This window comes from Centroberyx gerrardi, chromosome 2 (assembly GCF_048128805.1).
Source record: "Centroberyx gerrardi isolate f3 chromosome 2, fCenGer3.hap1.cur.20231027, whole genome shotgun sequence".
Taxonomy (NCBI): domain Eukaryota; kingdom Metazoa; phylum Chordata; class Actinopteri; order Beryciformes; family Berycidae; genus Centroberyx; species Centroberyx gerrardi.
The window spans coordinates 14,756,031-14,779,962 of NC_135998.1; the positions used below are offsets into that span (position 1 = coordinate 14,756,031).

General features: G+C 41.6%; 2 protein-coding genes across 2 annotated transcripts; one reads left to right on the forward strand and one right to left on the reverse strand.

The window, feature by feature from the left end:
- The first annotated feature begins 3,238 nt into the window (after nucleotides 1-3,238).
- On the forward strand, nucleotides 3,239-9,492 carry drg1 (developmentally regulated GTP binding protein 1). The gene is made up of 9 exons (XM_071913542.2): nucleotides 3,239-3,385; nucleotides 4,866-4,989; nucleotides 5,155-5,330; nucleotides 5,429-5,498; nucleotides 5,614-5,783; nucleotides 6,989-7,119; nucleotides 8,472-8,639; nucleotides 8,819-8,941; nucleotides 9,142-9,492. Exons 1-9 carry the CDS (start codon nucleotides 3,347-3,349, stop codon nucleotides 9,239-9,241), a joined length of 1,101 nt encoding a protein of 366 aa, XP_071769643.1. The 5' UTR covers nucleotides 3,239-3,346; the 3' UTR covers nucleotides 9,242-9,492.
- A 6,566-nt stretch (nucleotides 9,493-16,058) lies between these two features.
- On the reverse strand, nucleotides 16,059-23,479 carry stard7 (StAR related lipid transfer domain containing 7). The gene is made up of 8 exons (XM_071913554.2): nucleotides 22,716-23,479; nucleotides 22,438-22,601; nucleotides 22,211-22,260; nucleotides 21,631-21,741; nucleotides 20,985-21,067; nucleotides 20,759-20,858; nucleotides 20,572-20,656; nucleotides 16,059-18,218 (listed from the first exon to the last, which is right to left on the reverse strand). Exons 1-8 carry the CDS (start codon nucleotides 23,168-23,170, stop codon nucleotides 18,040-18,042), a joined length of 1,227 nt encoding a protein of 408 aa, XP_071769655.1. The 5' UTR covers nucleotides 23,171-23,479; the 3' UTR covers nucleotides 16,059-18,039.
- Nucleotides 23,480-23,932: the final 453 nt, after the last annotated feature.

Genomic DNA, 23,932 nt, shown 5'->3' on the forward strand with positions numbered 1-23,932 from the left:
ATGACCATAAATAATGGCGCTTCCCTCAGTAAAAACTAAAAGGCCTATCGATGGGGCTGTGATAAGAACTCTACTCCATCTCTATGCAGAGGTAGCCAGTTTTAGGTGGCAAGGTTACCAAGTGTGAAACTATTGCACTAAAATAGTGCTTCTCACAGACTTTGTGCTTCCGCTGGCTTGATTCAGATGCCGTGTTCCTCAAAGCGAACTGAAAAACCATGAAACCTGTCAGTCAGGGAGCATGGCAGTTACATTGAGGAAAAAGTGCTGTGTTTGATGGACTGAAGTGAACTGACAACAGATGGCAGAAGAAAATTGCTCCTACACACTGTCACTCAGAGATAACTTATAAAGCTTGAAATGAGGAAAAAAGCATATATCTTTTAGGTTAGAAACAGCATCAACTATAGCGGTTTTCTTTTGCAGAGTGCCCCTGTAGAATGACTATTTTTGGGGCGACATTGCAAATAATTTAATCCTCTAGTCAAAATGAATGCATCAAAAATCTGTACTTGCACTTACTTTTTAATCAATGCACTTCAATGCTGACTGACGTATGATATAAAGATGCGTTGCTCATTAAAAGAAGAACATTTGAGATGTTTGGGCATGGGTTTATTATTGTCAATTCTCAAGTTGTGGCTAGTGTTGATGAATCAAGTCAAAGCCCTCTTGCTGTTTTTCACAAAGAAGCATTAACTTACCTCTACAGGCCTACAGAAACCCATTCAATGATCAGAAACATAGTTCCCCCCCACCCACCCCCCCACCCCCTGTCTCACTGTGTCTTACCTCCTGTCCTCCTTTCCTGTGCCATTTATGCTTACTGTCACCCCAGCCGGGCAACAATAGATAAATGCTGAACAACTCACTGAAACCATATCTACCTTTTAAAAAGAAAAAACCTATTTTTATATTTTGATGAGGACAAGCACACCTCCTACAACCAAGCAAACAACATTGGGGAGATATGAATGGACAGATTCAGCATATCTAGCATAGGGCTTAACATTTGGACTGGGGTTAAGATACATGATAAAGTATTAAGTTGTCCTCTGAAATGAATTACTGTCTAATCTAACATTATACATCGGATTACATTTATTTTTTACAGCAAACGCATTAGATGACATTGTTTGGTTGCATTGGAATTTAAAGAAGAGCAGTAGCCTATCGAAGCCCGGTGCTGGTAAATCTACCAGTAGTGTGTGGCCTTTATTAGGTTTTGCAGTTTAATGTCAAAAAGCAAACAACAAAAAAATATTAATCCAATTTAATCAAATCCCCTCCTGGTCCTCTCACACAGTATCTCCGTGTCAATGGGATAAACTGTACAGCGTGAAAAGCCCTGATCAATACACTGACTGGACATAAATATTCACCATATGCACATAACTGTTAATGCACCGTTTGCAAGGTTCACAGAGCAAAGGATGGGTGAGTGGACATCTGTCTGGTGGTCACTCATCCAATCAGCTGCCCTGACCTTGCTCAACCAACCAGCCCACTAACCAACCGATCAATCGGAAGATCAATATCAACAAAAACGATGGATGTTCAGTCCAGAAATTTCAGCAACATAGAAACCAATGAGAGATTATACTGTATGCGAATAAAATATTAAACAATAAAACTATACTATTTGACAGGCCTGCGTCCTTTTTTGTGTGAGAGAATTTGTATGATCTAGAAATAGAAAAGGATAGAATTACTTCTTTCCCTTTCTCTCGCTGTCTTCTGTGTGTGTGTGTGTGTGTGTGTGTGTGTGTGTGTGTGTGCGTGCGTGCGTGCGTGCTGTGTGTGTGTTGTGCACGTCTGTCTATCTAGGCCTATCTGTAGACAAGTGGAAAAAAAGATAGTCATCAATAGCCTATATATAATCAATATACAATAATAAATCGTGAGAGACATAGTTTAATTAAATTCATAATTTCATTGTAATGTAGATAAACTTTCTTGATGTTTCACTGAGCAACCAATAGATGGAGACAAAACGCCCTATATAAAAAGCTACTTCCATGAGCTGAGCGTGTACGCAGCCGGGCAGATTTTACCCTGCAAATTGACTTGTAGGCAGATTGACGTGCACGAGCCTCCCAGGCGGACAGCCACATGTACACTAAACCAACCACTTGCCATTCATCAGTTTGACAACCAGCCAGTTAAATTCAGTGCTCATGTCAAGTCAAGTCCAATTTATTTATGAAGCACTTTCAACAAAACGGTTTTGTCTCAAAGTGTTTTCTGTGCAACAGAGAACATAAATATAGATAAATACAAACAAATGTTACAAATGTTAATCTGTAAGGCCAGCGTTTTATGTTTGTGTGTTTATGTGTGTGTGTGTGTGTGTGTGTGTGTGTGTGTGTGTGTGTGCTCATGCTGCATGGTAATTCTACATTACCTAGCTGTTTATTTTTTTGTTGTTGTGTTTTTTTGGTTGACACTTGTGCACAGGATTTGGACATACCAACTCCTGTAATCAGACAATTTTTGTCTGCTGCTTTTTTATGCTATGCTTGTTTTGTGTGTGTGTGTGTGTGTGTGTGTGTGTGTGTGTGTGTGTGTGTGTGTGTTTTTCAATGCTCATTGTGCAAAGCAAATTCCCCTTGGGGCAATAAAGATTTCATTGATTGATTGATTGATTGATTGATTGATATATAGACAGAGTAGAGAATCACTTTTTCTATCCCCCACACTTTCCCTAAAACAACTGAAGCCACAAGGCAAGTTAGGCTTCATCAATCCGTTAATAAGAGTTCAATAATAGCAGCATAGTCTTTCCATAATAGATTTTTAAGTGGTCATATCACAAGATAAAATTAAGTATCAAATCTGTGAAAAACAAGTCAAAGTCAAGTTTTGAGTAATTAATCCATTTGCAAGTCTCAAGTAATCAAAATCATCTGTAGCTACCAGGTCATGTGAATCTAGTCTCCATCTCTGTCAAAATCAATCTGCTTCCCAGATGCAGAATGTGCATCCAAGGCTGATTTTGAATGTCTCTTTCGTCTGTTACACCAAACACTGTAGCAGGATGCATTGAATACAAGAGAGAGGCATTTCTATCTGACTGGCCCTTGATGAAATAGCTCCATGGCATTTTAAATATGGCTGTCTGTGGGCGGGCAATGCTAAGCTTCCCTTTGAGTCAACACTCGGGGCAAAGTTCGCGCTTTCAGGCAGCACGTCCTCCTCGCGAGATTTACCGCGAAGCAGTACTAAGCAGCACTTGCGTTAGAGCTGTGTGCCTACTAAACAACATCGGATAACTTTACCAACTTCCATGTAAAATATTTTAAACTTTCATCGGTGGCGTTGATCACATCTAGGAATCTCCGGCAACATGAGTTTACTCGCCAAAATAGCAGAGATCGAAAATGAGGTAAGGTAAAGGTTGACAGCAGGCTAACCCAATGAATCAGTCACGTTTTAGCAGTGAATGCTAGCAGGTATTAGCCTAGCTGCTACAGCTGGGCCTCGTACCATACTTCATATTTCTGACCCGGCTACAGTTCCTTGTCAGTGTGCTACGTGTTACAAAGCATACCAAAATTAATCACATTGTACCGTCCTTATTCGGCTCGCAAATTAACATACATTTTATAGCTTTATTATTTAAATGTCAGTATGTTGCCGATGTCTGCGTGTCAGTCCAGCTGTGCTAACTCCGATTTGTTGTTGAGTGGTAACAGAACCGAACCAGCAGCGACAGACCGACCGGCTACTTTCTTCAGTCATTTAGGCGTAGAGATTAACAGCTAGTAGGAAACGCTTTGGAAGTTAGTCTATAAGCATTAGCTGGTGAAAGAGTTGAGCAGAGATGGGACCAGGGAGGAAGCATGCGATGGACCTTGAAGGGTCGGTGGTAACTTATGAGCTGGGCTGTGAAAGTAGCCTCAGTAGGACTCACAGGACCAGCGGTGAGGTAGAGGCTGGGCAAAAGATCACAGTTAACAGTCTGCAGTCCAGGCATTCATACCGCTGTGACATTACATCACACCTGTGGTTATGAGTCCTGGTCTTAAGGACCCAGAGTGCTGCTGGTTTTCTATCTTACCAGCTAGGTAATTGCAGTCACCCTGTATGCCTAGGTGTTTTAGTTACCAGTCCCTGGTTAGCTGGCTGGACTGTAAACCAGGCAGCAGGGTCCTGGGTCCTGAGGCCCGGGACGGAGAACCTCTGCATTACACCACACTGTGGATTTGACTCCTCTGTGGCATGTCAGCCTTCTCTCTCCCATCTGTCCTGTTATTCTCCACTGTATATTGTCCAAATAACCTGAGGGGCCATTAAATGTATCTCAAATAATAGTTTCCATCAACATTAGTGGTAGCATGCCAGGTCTCTTGTGAAAATAAATTTGAGTTATGCTAGCATGCCATTTATCAGAGAAGCAAAGTTTTAAATTATGAGTTTAAAGGATGATAGTTACACAGAACAGAGAAAGGATAAGGAAGTCATGTAGTACATCATTGGTACGCCACTTTTGTAAATTATGATGTATTTTTGGAGGACTACACATCTTGGGATAACATCAGCATTATTATGATACATTTGCATAGCAGTGAAAATCACTGTTGCCAAATTTGACTAAACCAGTGCTGGGAAATACTGGGAAAATTATACATTTTAACTAAGTCACTCTTAACTTCTAGTTGTGCTGTCTTAACTTTTACAGGACTACAAACAATGATAATCGTCTTCTCAGTGCTGCTCACTGGGTTATTTTTCCCAAAAAATTACTTGCACACCATGAAGGACATAGCAATAAGCCTTTTTCATTTCCAGTTAGGTCTATTACAAAGCAGCAGACAGAGAATGACTGTAGGGTCTCGTATTGATGATGTCACTGCTGGTTGCAGATGGCCAGGACGCAGAAGAACAAGGCCACCGCTCATCACTTGGGTCTGCTCAAAGCACGCCTCGCCAAGCTGAGGAGAGAACTCATCACACCGAAAGGAGGCAGCGGCGGTGGAACGGGAGAAGGTCAGACTAGATTTTTAAATACTGCAAACTCAGTCCACGTACTACTCTTACTAATGCATAGGTTTCATTCCTGTTAACTGTAAGTAAACTATTGCTGTCCTGTGTAGCGTCACAGCGGTTATTTGGTTTGATTTGAGTCCCTAATGCCTTCTCTCTGTTGTTCAGGTTTTGATGTAGCAAAAACAGGGGACGCCCGTATTGGGTTTGTCGGGTTTCCCTCGGTGGGCAAGTCGACCCTGCTGAGTAACCTCGCAGGTGTGTACTCTGAGGTCGCTGCCTACGAGTTTACCACTCTGACGACAGTACCCGGAGTGATTCGATACAAAGGTGCCAAAATTCAGGTACAAGAATCTCTACTTGCATAATACTTGCTATGCAGTCTTATCAGTCTATCAGGATTTTTAGTGGATTTTACTTATTTACCCTTCTTCTTTCTAAGCTGCTGGATCTCCCAGGAATCATTGAGGGGGCCAAGGATGGCAAGGGCAGAGGCAGGCAGGTCATCGCAGGTAAGGACCATCAGTGAAGACAGAAAAATGTTCTCATTTGCAGAATATGCACTTCAGACAGAGGTGACGTGTGTCCTGACCAATGGCTGACCTCTCTCTCTCCTTTCTGTTTTAGTGGCTCGAACCTGCAACTTAATCCTGATTGTGCTCGATGTCTTGAAGCCTCTTGGTCATAAGAAGCTAATAGAACACGAGCTGGAGGGCTTCGGCATCCGACTTAACAAGCAGCCGCCCAACATCGGCTTCAAGAAGAAGGACAAAGGAGGCATCAACTTCACAGCCACAGTGCGTCTGCCGCAGCATCGCAGCATTTCAGACACATTCACAGATGCAAACTTCTCACTTTTGTTGTTTTTATCCCTAAATGGGTCACTCACATGAATTGTGACATTTTTTGGGGGGGGGGACTGGGAGAGAGGGGGGTGACATGTGACAGACCCATCGTCTCTATCCATCATCAGTCCAGAGGCAGGTTGGCTGACTAACTACCAATTAGAGAATGTCCCTTCATAGTAGAGCTGCAACGATTAATCGATTAATCGATTAGTTGTCAACTATTAAATCAATCGCCAACTATTTTGATAATCGATTAATCGGTTTGAGTAATTTTTTAAGAAAAATAAGTCAAAATTCTCTGATTCCAGCTTCTTAAATGTGAATATTTTCTGGTTTCTTTACTCCTCTATGACAGTAAACTGAATATCTTTGGGTTGTGGACAAAACAAGACATTTGAGGACGTCATCTTGGGCTTTGGGAAACACTGATCGACATTTTTCACCATTTTCTGACATTTTATAGACCAAACAACTAATCGATTAATCGAGGAAAATAATCGACAGATTAATCGATAAAAAATGAAAATGAAAATAATCGTTAGTTGCAGCCCTACTTCATAGTGAATTAATTTGATCACCAGGATCCTAGTTGGCCAAGATATTTTTAGTCGATTATGCATTTTCAGAGATTTTTTATTCATGCTGTAACAGTTAATTTATTGAAGGGTATTTTTCAGCCATCCCATCAATTTATACAAAAGTCTTTGATTAACACTGGATTTAAAGGGGTAGTTTACATTGATTTGCAGAATAAAAATGTTGAAAAGACAGGCAGTTTTACCATTACAGGACGTCCCGTTACCCACACTTCCCCTGGTCATCTATAGACTGTGAACCCCTGTCCTTTCTGATGCTGCCCTCTGGTGGACATTAGTGAGAACACACTTTACCAGATCACTCCATGTCCATTCATCTTCCATCTTGTGAATCTCTTAGCATTTCATTTCTTTTTGATCATAAGAACTGTGAATCTTATTCTACTGATTGATTTTTATTATACTGTAAGAATAATGTAATTTAAACAACATGTAAAAGTGATGCATTCATACATATTTTTTAATATGTATTCAACTTTTTAAGCATTAGTATTTTTTCCACCCACTCCCTGTCTTGTGTTGATTGACATCCCACCTGTCCTTCCTCTGTCTCTTCAGTGTGCGCAGAGTGAGCTGGATGGTGACACGGTTAAGAGTATCCTGGCAGAGTACAAGATCCACAACGCTGACATCACTCTGCGCAGCGACTCCACTGCTGATGACCTCATTGATGTCGTGGAAGGAAACCGGTAAGCAGCCGAGGGGGGCCGGGATGGTCCTGCCTTAGCCATTCCCAGTGGGTGTGGCTATTGGGAATCCAAAAACCATTCCAGTTCCTTCTACTCATCCTGCCCTCTTTGTTACGCATAAGCCTGCGTGTGTGGGCCTCAAGATTTTTTTAACAGCTATGTGTGCAAGTTACAAGGTGTCATTTCTTGCATTCTGTGAATTCTTGACAGGGCTGCGCATTTTAATGCCAAAAGAATTCAACATTGTCCATGTACAAAAATCTAAGGGATCCCAATTTATCCCATTTCATTTCATGTACAATTTAACCAAATGAGAAATCCAGGACATGGTCAAAATAAGAGGGGATGGGACATACATTAGGAATACACTTCCCTAAATAAATAACATGCACAACTTAGTGTTTTTTAACTCTGTCCGCCATTTCTGTTAAAAATGCAAGAGAAATAAACTCAATTCAATGAGTTTGTCTTGTACTAGACAACTCAAACTCAGCTTACCTGTAGCTTAATGAAGTCTACCAGTAAATGCAGTAAAAAAGCAGTGCAAAAGTTATAGTTTAGTTTGCAGTGGCATGAAAGAAATAATTTGAGGTTTTTTTTATTACTTGCTAACATAGCTAACTGCCAACATTTTAGACGGGGTATTCTGATATTATAGTGTTAACGTTAGCTAAGGTTGTAACAATGTTCTTATACTCACACCATGTGATGCTCCCAAAATAATACGCTCCTGATAATGCTGCTTTTGGCCAGCAAATCCTGTGATTGTACGCTGTGTTCAACATTGCTTTGATCTCAATGTAGACAAACACATGAATAGTCGAATTAAGGATCTTGTCAGGGTTCCCAGTCAAGGCGGGGGTGTTTTATGTATTTATTTTTTTTATTTTTTTTTGTTAAGGCAGGTTACCATGGCTATAAAGCACTGTGGGAAACCCTGTACCATATCTACTAAATCATTTCACAAAAAGCTGATCACTGCTATAGAAATAAACAGTACTAGGGGAAATATTTTACATGTATTCACACAAAGCATGGAAAATTGTTTGCTTTTGGTATTATATTTGAGGTACTAGTATGAAAAATTTGCCTGTTGTTGGAGAGCTTTTATTTTGACTATACTCTGTATGTAAGCATGTATGTCTGTATGTGCTGAAATGCATCTACTCACATCCAAGAGACATTATTGACATTTGGAATGCACAAAGGTGTGAAATCACCCCAGGAAAATAATAATAATGATAATAATCTTTATTTAAATAATGAAAAGAAAAACGTGCTGTACCTTGCTGGTTGCTGCTTAGCGGGTAATTTCACACACGGCACCCTCTTACAATCGTTTGTCTCAACAGAGTCTACATCCCGTGCATTTATGTGCTCAACAAAATTGACCAGATCTCCATCGAGGAGCTTGACATCATCTACAAGGTGCCCCACTGCGTCCCCATCTCGGCCCACCACCGCTGGAACTTCGACGACCTGCTGGAGAAGATCTGGGACTACCTGAAGCTTGTCCGCATGTAAGAATGGTTTAGCCAGTAACCACAGGGGGGAGCCAAAGGGGGTGAAAGATAGATCCACACAGGAATCTTAACCATATATAATACCATATAATATTTTGATCACTTCTTGTTTGTTGAGACTCAGTTGATTGACTCGGCATGGAAAATCTGAGTGAGATGATTGTGTTCATTTACAGCTACACCAAACCCAAAGGCCAGCTTCCCGATTACACATCTCCTGTCGTACTGCCTGACGAGCGAACTGCTGTGGAGGATTTCTGCTTAAAGATCCACAAAAACCTCATCAAAGAATTCAAATAGTGAGTACCACAGCCTTGACTTATTTTCACTTTTTGGAAATTTTGTCTCTTTAGACACACATTTATCTTTTTTGTTTCTGTTTGTTTTTTTCATTATGTCCTGATTTCATCCCTGCAGTTGACATTAAGTTTCTCTGTTATGTTTAATAAGACATTGTTTTTTGATGATTCCAAGTTTCTAACTCTCCCTCTTCTTTCAGCGCGCTAGTGTGGGGTGCATCAGTGAAACACAACCCTCAGAAGGTGGGCAAAGACCACGTCATGGAGGATGAAGATGTTATCCAGCTGGTGAAAAAATAAAAGGAGTCTTAATTCCCTGCATGACCTGTTTATCACAGGGTGTTGCTCTACAGTTACTAAGTCATCAACCAAATCCATGAGAGCATCTGTGTCTTGTGGTTCCCAGTTTTTTGGAAGGTGGAAAAGCAAAACATCAGTGCCAATGTTACAGTTAAAAGCCCCTTACAGTACTTAGCGCCATAAATGGTTCGCATTGAATATCAGTTGAGCCTTGAATTAAAATTTTAAAAAGCTGTACAATAAAAACCTGAAAAAACAATCTTGCTGTCTATTTCATTCTTGTGCAACAGTTAGCTTTTCATTTGACCAGCAAAACAAAATGCATTTGTTTCACCCATCCACATGATGATATTGTCTTGTGTAAACATGTATTTAATGCTGACCATCTCTCTTTTTTTCTTTTTAAATGAAGATGATTTAAGGTGCTACATGTGGTCTGCTACAATAATGTTACATCACTGCATCACATGCTGCATCACAGTTCCATGGATGCGTGTCCTGCCCGTTCTCTCAGAAACAGTCCAACACTAGTAGTAATAGTGATTCCACGACCGTCTCAGTCTGGCTCGGAGAAAAGGTTTCATCTGAAAGCCCTGTCCACCTTGGTGATTTATGTGACATTGATGATGGAGGCAGTTACTCAGGCTGGTGGCCCACCCCCTCTCCCTGCGAGGGACGGCCACTCAGGTTAATCAGTTCATTCACTCAGACAGTCTGGGGACGTCGCACCCCAGCTGTTCACAACTACCAAGAATCCACACAGCACAATGAAGAGCATTTCATCAGATCCTGGAGCACTTCAGTATACGTGCATTATCTAAGGTCGATACGTGGTAACCTACCGCATGAGATGTAGCGGCCATTTTGTGTCTGAGCGCTTGATGCTGGCCAGTGATTACGCAGGACGGCGCCAGTGTGTACAGGAGTAAATATAGAGAATAGTATTATACAGTCAGCCTGGAAATCTGAAGAGTAAGAGACTGCACACTCCGCCCAGGCCAACAGAAGAAATACAGCAAGGCCATATATGGTTTAGCCGAGTCTTTCAAAGGGTTCACAGCATCATGCTGCATTTACAGCATATTTAATATGCTGTGCAGATGTGGCACTGCCATTGTGTGGTTTTAACATTATCATCTTACACTTAATTACTGCTTACACTTCATAAAATATACTTAAAATGCACCATTGGATAGGAAAAGGTAGACCTGTAAATGTACACTTACATCCTTAGGGCAATACAAAACATTATTTAAGATCTATCTCATATATATAAAAATATAACTACAATTTCAGCAGTCCTCACAGTCAAGTCTAGCTGCTTTGAGTAAAAGGATGTGAAATTATCTGCTTTACTTGTGTAAAGGCAGAGAAAAATGAGCTCACTAAATTGGGCGATCACTAGTTTGCTAATTAGCTGCACACTGTGGTCATGGAGGACAACCGATTTGCAATTCCACAAAGCAACCATCTTTCCCTTTATATATATGAGAATGCATTTAATTATTAAAAGTGCTACAAAGTGTTTTATTTCCTTAACGCATTTTTCATTCTTTGTTTTATCTTTTCTATTTTGGTTGTGCTGTAAAGAATTGTACCTCATTCACTACAATGTGTTTTGCTCTTATCTCAATTTTACACATGGAAATTTAATAAAGATGTGGATTTGCAACAAGATTCTGTTTCAGGTTTACAGATACATAAATAAAGTGGCTATTTGCAAAAGAGACAACACACTTGCTCTCAACACTTACTTCAACAAACTGAAACGGTCCAATGAGGATGCTATCAAGAATGCATTTGATATTATAGACTACAGTTCATATTGAGACAGAAAATGTCCACTTTAGGAAAAGCTGCAGTGATTTCGAGCAGTGCATGCCTGTCCAGCAGCAGCAGCAGGATCAACACTCCTCGGACACCGCCTCTTCCCCACCCCCTTTTACCCTGTAAATTATAGCAGCACTTTAGCTAATGAAAGAGTTGAAGACCGGGCACTAATAAAAGCCATTAAGTGAATAAAGCACTTCCCCCTCTAACGAAATTAAAGAATCTGCCCGTTTGGAGAGGGAGGACTCTGTATTAATATTTATGAAATGCGGAACCAGGCCCCCCCAAACTCCCCAACCCACGGGCCAATCCCACCCTGCACAAGTCCTCCTTGCCAGTCCACCTATCCCAAGAGAAAACCACCCACCCCCTCCTAACTTGAAGGAGGGGCAGGAGATAGGGACTTGAAGGGTGTTGAAGACGCAGTCAGGACAGTCTGTCTCCAGGAGAGCAAGCCAGTAGACCCCAAGACACAGCTCAGAGCGCCCACTCTGCCTCTTCACTTTTCAGTCTGCTGCACTGTGCTGGGCTCCCAGCACCAACTTTGGGGCCAGCGGATGGAAAGGTGGGTTTCCTGGAAAGACCAGATGTGTGGAAGTGACTTTCCAAAGACACCAGCTGGAGTGTGTCAGTGAGATACTGAGTAAGGTATGATTGAGTCTCATGTTTGTCGTGTTGTCTTGGTATTTTCTCGGGATGGTCTCTGTGACCCTTAGTGCCCGAGAAAATGTGGTTTGGTTTGAGTTATTTTTATTTCAGTTGGGCGCTTTTTGTGATAGAGGACAAAGAGCATCTAAGCATCCTTCACTGAAGCGATCTGGAGGAGGAAAAGTCAAGCCTTCAAACTGAGAATTGGTAAGATGTTGAGTTTTCTGTAAGAGTTTGAAAGATCCTAACTCCAGGGATCCATGGCAACTGACAATTCTCAAAGAAAGAAAGAAAACAGAAAGAAGGTAAGACCGCACAATCATATGTCCATGTGTAAAAACCATCATGCCATCCCATCAGCTATACCGCATCCCATTGAAACATCCTCATTCTTCTGAAAAACCAAACCATCCTGTTCACCAAGACCCACCATTTTTACCCAAAGTTCCCATTATTGTACCATTAATCCCATTTCGTCACTACAAATTTAGGGTGACTGTTTGGTGTATGCCGCATTAATATACAATGTGGTGTCTGCATGTTTATCTAATTTCATCACACAAAGTGCTTCAGTTGCCAGAGCTCTAAGTTGATTATCACACCAAGCCTTCTCATTTTAGTAAGATGTCCCTTGGGATCTGAGAAAGAAAGGTAACGAGATTGTCAAACCCTTTGGAGAGACTCCCCTAACAGCTCTCTCAGCCTGATGGTATCATGACTCCTGACATTGTGTCCAGTGGCCGTTAACATGGTTAGGACTAAAACATCGAGAGTGGTTGTGTCTTTACTCCCGAGGAGACGGAAAATGTCTACAGATGGACAAACAGCGATGCAGCTGTAACTGTCATCCTTCAATCCATTGGTGTCCTTGGCCACTAAGACTCTTTTTTGTTTTAGTCAATTAGAAGGAAAAGCTTGTTGGCTGTACTCTACGAGATGCTGAGGTTCTTAACTAGATCGCCATCGTATTACCCAAACTCTGTTTCCATTGATCACTTGAAAAACGCCCAATAGACTGATGGAGTACTAATTTGATTACCCAGCCCATCCTTCTGGCCTGCTGTAAATCATTCCATGAAAATTTTGAATATTTTAAAGTTCGCATCGTGGAATTGTGTCTACAAATTTTTCTCTTTCGTACGAACGTAACTCGTAGGATCGGGTGCGAAGGATGGGAGGGTGGGGTTTGACGCAGTTTGTGCGCAGGAAGGGTGTCGCCCCTTTTTTCCGCAGTGAGTGTGACCTATGACTAATCCTTTTTTTTTTTAAATTTTGCAGATGTTCCTAACTGCACCGTATTACAAACACTTCCCCTTATCCAATAGTTGTGTAAAGCGGTGGTGTCTTTTTTTGTCGATCACTCCACAAGCCGGGAACCCTTCCCTCACACCTTCGGACCTCCTGCACCGCCACTCTTGGGCTGCGGACGCCACAAAACTGTGGGATTGTCCTTAGACAGCTCAGCAGACTTGTTGGAGATCAAAGGCATCAGAAAACATTTTAACGGACAATGGTGTATTTCTTTCAGGAGTTTCGACCCTCATGATTTTTGGCGTTTTGACCATAGTTGATCATGTCTGACCACAACTACGAAAGAAGATATCGTCTCTTTTACAGCTTTACAGCAAGTCTCTTCTAAACCAAGCTGGATAAGCTTTCCGGTCCCTCAGTTGCCTCAGACTGAGCTGGATCCAGTGTGACCTGTGATGGGTTTCGCCTTTGCCCAGGACCCCATTGTGCTTGATCTAACCATGCAGTGCTTCTTCAGTCCATGGTTCTGCCAAGCACCTTGGAGGCTTGTGAGCGCTATCTGCCTTCTATTGTTATCAGCCCAATGTCAGCATTGTCCTCAAACTAACAAAAAAAAATGTACATTACCCTTTCCGAGTCACTAGATTACTTATTTAGTCAAAGTACAAAAGCAAAAATTGTAAAAGAAATAAAGCAGAACTATTTAACTTTTAACAATCTTGAGAAAATCATGACTGTTGGGCATGTAGGCGACAACTGTTGGGGCTGAAGATCATAACTGACCAATAACCAGAAGGTAACTTTCATTATTTTGTGAAGATTTTTCATTTTCAGGCTCTAAGTCATTCAATAGATGGGATTGTTGCATCATTTCATTGTCTCATGATATAGTCTAAGATACAGGACCGTGACCATGATTCTGGGTCTTAATAAATTTTATCTAAACAGCCTGTGTAGATATTTAGCACCAATGAATTCATTGATGTTGAACGGAGGGGAAGAATGGACCAAAAAAAGAGAGGGAGACTGATGGGGCTCGAGGGGTTTATATAATTTGCTCAGATAAAGCAGTTTAGTAATTTTCTCCACGCCAGTTAGTTCTGATGTGGCAGATTTGTGGATATGATCAATTACATTAAGTGCTCAGTGGCTTTTAACTGTGGCTTATAATTTCAGCTAGTAGAGGTCATATGTTAAAACAATGTGCACTCAATTAAGGCTGTGGACACTTCGCAAATCTGTAAATCAAACGATGAGACGTTGCGCAATGCCTAATATATATAAGCTGATGTGTTTTAGACTGTGAGTTTATGTTCCTGATATGATGATAAAATTATATCACTCTTGGTTCTGTGCAATGCATAACCACTTACTTTGAATCCAGTCTGTATGTCTTAATTTAAATCATGGAAATAAAATGTACATTTATAAACCGGGCTCCTCCTTTCTTTATGGCTCTCATTTAGTCAATTCAGTTTTTGCCGACAGCCCATGTGAGTTTACATGATGATGTACACTGCAAGATTTTCAGAGTTGAATCACTGTCAAAATGACCCAGCCAACGCACCAAGAGCCTTGTCTTTTTTTTTTTTTATTGAGTAAATGGTTTTTATCTTGAAGGAGAACTGACAACTCTCTTAGACTGGAAGTTTTTATTCTTGCATTTGTCATATATCCTACATATTCCTGGAAAAACCCACCCAGCTTTCCTTTGTCTGGGGAATTTAACCTTGCCAGCAGTGTGTCGAGTGTATGCTAGAGTTGAAATAATAGACTATGGTCACTGGTGGTTCTACTCTTATTTTATCAAACTGCACTCTCCACGTGGATGGTGTGATGTGATAGTGACAATCTCAACTGTAGCTGTTATCTTAAATGCAGCGATTATTTACATGCACACAAAGGTTGTGTCTTGTTTCAAGCTTCCTATGAATACGCATTCTCAAATGTCAGGTTTCCTGACATACAAGCCCCAAAATATCTTTAATTGGAGATTCTCCACTGACAGGCATTTTAAGCAATATACTTGGGTGTGTTTCAGGTTGCCTAAAACCAAACAGACCACAGCAACCAGTGACTATTAACGCACAGATAACCTGGGCCACATTCCTATCAGGTAATAGCTACCAGCAACAAAATGTGATCTCTTCAAAGAAACATACAAGCTGGGGATCCCAAAGTAACCATAACATGGTAAGGTTTGCAAAACAAAGTTATCAATTAACTCTGTATAAATAAAGAATTATTGATGTGTTATTGTAATGAAATCAAGTGTGTCAAAGTGTTAAGGCACAATGTTATTACCAGTGAGAAATGACTTCTACCAACGATTCTGGTAGCAAGACAGTTTAGATGTTAAAATGTATGGTAGCCAGTAAAGCAGAGAGTTTGTAAAGTCTTAAGCTGATTCCAGATCAGAGTGACAGTGCTTTCAGTAAACGGTTCAGTCTGTCACTGACCATGCGCCGAGCAGGGAGTAGGGTTTACGGATTATCCCTTTAGATTGGACTGTAGCTGCCGTCTGGTACTAGCACAATGCTTATCGCTGTGTTTTCTCTGACTACCATGATAAACATGCTCAAAATAAAAAGCCACAAAGACCGAAGAGAAACACCAAACACTGTAAAATACACTCGAAAATCTGTTTATTTGAACCGATTAGTTGTTCCATTTCAATATTTCTGTAAATCACAGGGTTACGAGTGCACCAGCTCATACAATTTTCCATTTTTCTGTACACCATAATTATGCGGTTTCTAAAGTAATTAACATTTGGTAATCACAACAAATGTTATACTACTTGCAGAAAACAAACAAAAAAAAACCAGTATATGATGACTCTCTTTTGGACTACTGCAGGTGGCACAGGGGTGTCTACGGGTGACAGCACACCAGAATGTTACATTCGCAAGCGGAACATTCTCAAACGTTGCATACTGTTCAATTACGTTATTATGCTCATTTTAATATCTCATGGCTCCGTTTGACCATACCAAGATGAAGATCAAACAACAATAGGCATTTAATTTCCTCCGTCACACTTTCAACATATCAAGCATGTCTTACATCTTACACTGCCAACAGTTTATTTTTTTTAAACAAAGCAGGAAACACTTTATTCACTGAAGATAATAGGAATTTTACATATTTTAGACATTAGGGGGATATATTAACTAATACTTAATACATGTACATGTGGGATTTATTTCACAAAAGTGGACCCTTCTTTAGACTCTACTAGAAAGAAAACTAGAATTATACTGGCTTACTTAGCTGAAAGAGTTATCATAGCCGATTCATTCTGATGTACACCTACAACAAATTTTATGTCAAATTTTAGTACAAGATGAGATGTTTTCTAAACACAAACGGATGTCAACATATTTGTGCCAGATTGTCAGGCTGTAAACAGTGTAGTTAATTAGTACCACAGCATGTGGTATTCTTTGTACATTCACAAAACCCCCCGCAAACTCAGTTAATTACAACAGCAACAAGGATGATTAGGTCTAAGTAGTTTCAGTAGAACCTACACTTATAACAACCGTAATTGTAAAACAAAACAAACAAAAAAAACATTAGAATCACAATGATGCAGAAAGGAAATGTTACAAAGCTCGTCTTACTCGTGAGAACAAAGATTTGCACTACTCAAGTTAGGCTGCGGTTGTGTGAATGTACAGGATCTACAGTAACACACAGGAAATACAGACACCCATTACTCCAGTTGTGCAAACTACAGTGCAGTCTGCTACAACAGGTGTTAACACCAGGGTATCTGACAATTTCTGAGTTGAAATGTTTCATCTACGTTTTCAACTCAAATGAAATGCAGAGGGGTTATGAGGTGGCACAAGTGTTATAAGTTTCTTTGATAAGGGCATCGGTTTATTAAAGAGTGTGTCTGTGGGGGTCGGGAGGGGTTGCATTACTGGTAAAATCAAAGTGAAGCGCATTAGTACCATTGTATCTGAGGATTATGTGGTTGTCATAAGACACTATGCCCCTAATGGTGAAGGACTGGTTATCTTCAGAAGGCTGTTTTGTCAACGGTGGCAGTTTGAAACAGTCACTCAGACACGGTGGGACGGACAGTGTGAAAGCTGGGCTGTGCTGGGAGCAAAACATTGCCATCCACACAACATGAAGAAACCATAGAAGCCCCAGAATATTCATCTCCAATCCTCTGGACAAACTTTCCCATTGAATCAAAATGTTTTGTTTTTTGTGGAGTCATTTTATTTTTTTTATCCGTCCTGTTCTGTCTTAGCAGGATCGATCACTTATGCTGCAAGCAAATCAGGAAACCAGTTGCCGGAGAGTCCATGCAATGAAGAGACTTGTTGGCATGTGTTCACCACGGACAACTCATCTCTGCATCTGTCAGTGAGGAAAACTTGGCCTACAGCTTAACTTTTGGATGACAATGTCCGTCAGAAGCCAATCAGTATCGTTGCTTGTACCTGTCTATCACTGCACAACCGTTGCCACGACATCTAGCAATCATCCAGCTCAAATCAGACAACAGACAGCAGTGCAGCGATGTGGTTGCTAGTGAACACAGCCAACCTTCAAAGTCAGGCATTGTTGGACATTGTCAGACAAGAACAATGAACATGGAGATGAGAGAAACAGTGCTTTGGCAATAGCATCTCTACAATAAGGGTATTTTGGCTCAGTCTCACCAATTGTTGCAGTACATATAGTATTAGCAAAAGGAGGCAAAGGGAACACCTTTCCCCTCATGACGTTGGTTGGCTAAGCAGAAGTAGTGGCAACACGGGCAGTCGGAATTTCCTGGCAACATTTCCTCCAAAGAGTGAAAATACTCTCACCAACACAGTCCGTTGTTCTCATGACATCTCATCTAGGACCAATATAGTCGTGTCTGTGGTTGGACATACTGTATGTACATCTTCAACGTAGGTTGCAACTTCCATTTCATGTTCCCATTTACTGCAATGTATCCATAAACTTGGTGTTGGGGATGGAGGGTTGAATCTGTGTTCAAGTGCAGGTGAAAACACACTAACATACCCCCTTCCAGTATGATGATGATGATGATGATCTCAAGCGTAGATCTGCCCGGGACCACCCGTGCGTGTGTTGTCCCCGGTGAGGCGCTCCTGGCTTGGCTGGCGGTTGGTGTCACTGGGCTTGATGACACCTGCATAGTCATGGATCCCCACTTCCAGGTTCTTGGCTCTCAAGGCAGCAGAATGCAGCTTGTCCAGGAAATCAGGCATACCTGCCAGATGTGAAGGTGGAGAGGAACAATTGTCAGGGTAGAATATCAAATCAATGGAAAACAGGAAATATATGTGGGGTAAGAAATTAGTGTATCAGTGATTCTTGAACTGGGACAAAACACATCCCACTGAGAAAAGTCCTATTGTTCAACAATTTAATAAAACATTAACAAAACAGCAAAGAATTCTAAATAAAACAGCCTATGTAATGCTATGCTATTGAAAGCAATCATAAACTGCACAAACTTCTTACAACTAGTGTTGGGGAAAGTTACTTTTAAAGTTTTATTTTTTTGGACCAATAAAAGTGAAAGAAAAACATTCAAAGAAAACGACTCATTCTAAAATGTAACCAATAACGGATTACAATAGATGCATGTTATTAATCACCACATAAAAATAAACAAATGTACTCAACATGTTACTCATCAAATCTTCTCACCTAATTTGTTAAAATATTTTAGAAGATGTGCACAAGCTCTCTCACTCATATCTTTCCCTTAATCAACAGATATGAATCAATAGACATGAATATTTTGCCAAGAATGAGATTTTTTTTGCCTGATGATCATTTGCCAAAATTCAATATTTAAATTGTATAAATTAAGAAAATATACTGCCCCATTGAAGGCACTGAAATGGGGCAGTATATTATTGGCAGAATACTAAGATAAATATATCACACACACACCAAGGACACAAGAAAGGACTTGTAACCCCTGCTATGTTGATGTTGTTGTTGTCATGCTTAAGGGAGCTAAAACAAGAAGAAAATTAATTATAATCTCTATTTTGCTTCAACAACTGGATGTTCCTTCCCATCATGGGCAACTACACCGATTTGTGGAAAATTTTACGCAAAGTGCACTTATTCCTGTTGTGTCTGTGAGTTTCCACAAGAATATTCATATTAATTTTATTACGGATGATGGGCAACTGATTGAACAGGGAACTGAATTCCTTGACAAAATGCTGAGAGAACAACAGGTTAAACGTAAAGCTGCCAAATAATATTAGTTGTGAAGAGAGATGGGCATTTTTGTTTTGTTTTTTTCACAAACTGAATAGAACAAGAATTTGGAGTCAAATTGAATATTTTAAAATTTAACACTTTTTAAGTCACACTAATACATGTTCCCCAAAAGAGGTCCATCTGAATTACACCACAGCTAAGAGTTGAAGAAAATCTCAACAAAAATAACACCAACAGGCCTGATCAGATTTAAAGGAAACAGAAAAGCAAGTGTTTTTGACTCATCCTGGAAATCATGAGGCACATGAATAGAATGAATGACTAAAATGAAACAGCCTAACAAAGTACTGGACTACAATGACAGCGGGTCATGTTGAATCAGCAGCTACTGCAGGCTAAAAACTATCTCCATTCTATTGAAGGTGAGTCAATAAACTGTTTTGCAAATTCAGTGGCTGGCAGTTTAGTTATCTGACTGTATTTGACAGTGACATCAGCCCTGTATTAATCCTGACTGTGGTGCCCTTCGGTTTAAGGCCCTGACACACCAAACCGACTTCAAAGAACCAGCGGCGACGAAGGCCGACTGTTGCGTCGCCTCACGTCGCCTGCGTCTGGTCCAAAAAGTTGCACTTGAACACACCACAAAGACTACACCCGACGGCCAACTAGCACGTACGTTCTGCGCCTGCGTGAGGGGAAATAACTCTCCATACCTTATGTCTGATAAGAAGTTGCAAATGGCACTGGCGTTGTCAGCCCTTGGTCTTTTGGTTGTGGAAGAAGAAAGGAAGAAGGCGGAGGCGAAAAATAAAAAGAGAAACCGCACTAAATGGGTGAAATCATGAATAACGTTACTCCAGCGACAGGCTCAAGGGGCTTTCCCGAACCTGTGTCGAGAGCTGGAGATAAATGAAACCTCCGATTTTAAAAATTTCGCTCGGCTCTTTCCTGTTCAGTTCCACATGTTGAAGGAATTTATCAGTCCAATCATCCAGAGGCAAAACACGAACTACCAATCAGAGTGATCTCTCTCACCGACGGCTCCAACGCCGATTCAACATGTTCAATCGGCCGAAAAGACGCCGACAGGGTCCGACTAGTGCCGACAGTGCGGGACACACCGCAAGAAAAAGGGACACCGACGCTTACCGACGGCCCGACATTGGCCGTCGGCCGACCGTCGGCCTGGTGTGTCAGGGCCTTTAGTCAACCGGTAGGTGTCCGGTACATGAATAAACAATGTGCAGATGACAGTTCTTCATAAGGGCAACTGTTCTTATTATGGCATGATTTGTATTTCAACAGACCACAACCCATCTGTGTACAAAAGGTAGGCTAATCCACTAAGATCAGTTTTGACAATGAAGAGAACTCACCACTGGACACCATCCAGCTCACACAGTAACGGGGAAAGACAGTCTGGGGGTCGTCGCTGTAGGTCAGCAGGTAATCAAATCCATTCTGTCAAGAAAAAAAAAAAACATAGTGAGGTCCAACCTGCTGCCTACAAAACACAGAAACCTGGAAGGAAGACAAATATGAGTTCACACATTCACCACCAACCTCATCAAAGGACTTGTGAGGGCGGATGACCATCTTTGACCGGTACGAATGAACTCTCACAAAGTCCTGAGTCTCTGGGACTCGAGGATGCTGTACGGCCCTACACAACAAAATGACAAATATACACAAGGGGGTGAAAGACAGGAAAATACTAGGTAGTCATTTATAAATGTATCAAAAACACACGACCATATTTGACTCCAAAAATACGATTCAAAACTCCCACCTGGATACCAAGATCATCATGTTGTTCTCCATGTCAACATCGTAGCGGCGAACGTACACATAGTCCCTCGAGTACATGGGATACTGTGAGGGGACATGTCCAAAAAATTAAATCATGAATGGCAGTCTCAAATACAAACTAGAGTCATGATGGCTAGGGCTGGTTGAAATAAATATCACGATGATCATAAGGATTTTTTTTGTTATCGATCACGGCAAATAATCAAATTACTGCTCATCCCATTGAACTGAATGGTAATGGTAGGTTTAATGTAAAAAAAAAACTAAAAAAAAACCTGAAAATTTCTAATAATATTCCTTAGAATGTTTCATACCTCGTTTCGTCAGAGTTTAAATAAAATTTGCTTATTATCATCAATTTAGACAGCAGAATTGTGTGTCACAATATCCAAAAATCACTGCATGATGACGATATGATTCCACTGAAAGACGATTAACGATAATATTGAATTATCGCCCAGCCCTAATGGTGGCTAAGGTTGCTCTTGGCCAAACAGCAAGACAAGGTCATTCATATTTTGCTTACACAACAACAGAGGGCAATGGTGCCCCTATGAACACACATGACTTGGAATTAAAAAAAACACCCTCCTCCCTCTGAGCGGAGTGCGATAACAGAAACTCACAGGAAAGTGTGTGGCCCAGTGCACGACCTCGGAGCCCGTGTTGGCATCTCTGTCCACCACCTCCAGCTTGATAACCAAAGAATCCCACTTCTTCCTGTACTCCGTATCCAACTGGGGGAAAGGGGGAAGCATGAGTGGAGGAGAAGATGCTTAATATAGCACACATGAGCACACACGCAGGGTGCTACATGCGACAGTTACTTTGGAGTTACATGCAGTGCAAACATTCAGGGTTGAGCAAGAGGGGTTGGGTAATGGACATGCAAAAAAGCTGCCATAAATATAAGCTAAACACAACCTATACAAATACAAACATGTGAAAGTAGCATGAGTATGAATAGTAAATATACACTAAATTAGTGCTATTGTGTGTCTTGTGCTTTGTTTTGCTTCCTTGTGTTACATAATTCTTGTTTTGTGATTGATTGCTAGTTAGTCATTTGAGACATGCTTGTGATGAAGTGCTATATAAATAAATAAACTCAGAGTTGACTGAGAGATTATTGGCTGGATGCACTTGCATAGATTCAAGACTGATTATGCCTAATAATATATAAAAGGAGACTTGGCAGCTCTGTACCTGAACATTGAAGAACTGTCTTGGGGTGACATCATTGTAGGAGCCCAACACTGCAGGCAAAATAAACAAGCAAGCGATGACACTCTGACATTTACATGACAATCACACCAATATCATCAGATAGGGAGGAGTGGCAAAATCCTGAGAGCACAGGAGGAACTCAGAGAACATTAGCAATGTGCTTATGAAATATCTGGTTCCACATGTGAGACTGTGTGTTGGCTGACCTCTGTATTCATACAGGTGGCTGTCAGGGACAGGCCGCTTCCACACTCTGAAGTCCTTCTTCTCCATTACCATCTCCCAGCCAGGCTCCACCTGTCCTGCTACTGTCCCTGACGACGAGCTCAGGCGTCTGACAGCGTCCAGTGCCTGCATCTCAAGTCCACTCCTTGGCAGGGATGCAAACATCATCACAGCCCGTTAGTGTACTGGACTGTTGACATTACAGATCACAGTCTCAGCCCCTGTGTGCGTGTTTAAGGAGATTACCATCAGAACATACCTGTGAATTTCTTCATCTTGGATCTTCTCATTTTCCCACATGAAGACACCAGCTAGGGCCGCGACAAGTTTCCCCGTCGGAGCGTGCTTGTTCTGCAGTCTGCGCCATATGCTCCCGACCAGGGTCCACCTGGTCCGCTCCGAGTACAAGTTGGAGTAAAGCTCGCCGATCTGATACGCACGCCGCAGCCTCTGACCAGTCACAAAGCTACAGTGATTGGCAAATATGGAGAGCAAGCCTTGCTTCTTCTTGCCAGAGCTCGCGGCCTCGCACGCGCCCACACCTGCTCTCTGTAGCCAAGACAACAACAGGCCCATGCCCCTGCCCAGCCAGGCTACCCTCTCGGGTTTCCCACTGCCCTCCCCGACACCCCGTCGGAACGAGCTGCTGCTTTGAAGCCTCGCTGCATTCACACCGATCTCGCAAATCGGACGCCTGGGCACAGACTGAAACATGTCGGCTGCGACTGTGAAACAAGTTCCGAGAGATAACTGCCAACGACGGCGAAGTGCAGCAGCTAACTATCTAATACTCTGCAGAGAGGACGGCTGCCACTGACATGCATAACCTCTAAACTAATGATAAAACGGGTACCGTCCTTAGCTAGCAAACGTCATGACTCCTCTAGCTTCAACTAGCTGTCTGAGAACACGCGACGTCTAGCATTGTGGTTAGCTAACGGTATCTAAGTTAACTGGCTACCACTGCGCCGTGGACAATATACCCAGACAATGCTGCTGCACTTATGAAATGTGTAATATATAATCCTAAATCTTAACTCAAATAACTGCGCCTGTATTGTTTTGTCGATCCACAACTCCAACACAATGATCTACCTGTGTATCTTTCCTCCAGGCAGCCTCACGTTTTTCAAACTCTCGCAGCGCATTTGACCTCCTCTTCCTACACTCTCACACACCCACTCGACAGGCCCGCCTCCTTTTACAAAGCGAACGTTCATTGGACGGGTGGCATTCAACGGCAATTCTCATTGGTGCTAATGGGAGCCTGTCTTAGAATAAGCTCCTGGTACAGTAGCATGTTTGTCTGTACAGTTTACGCCAATATCGACGCCCCCTTTTCAGTTTCAGCTCTGAACTGGGATCAGCTTTTCCGTCCTGACGGCCTGCGCCGTTATCCGCATTAGGGAAATTACAAACCTGGTCCAGGATCAGTGTCAACCGTACTGGGAGGGAAAGTCATAATGTCGCCCTCCG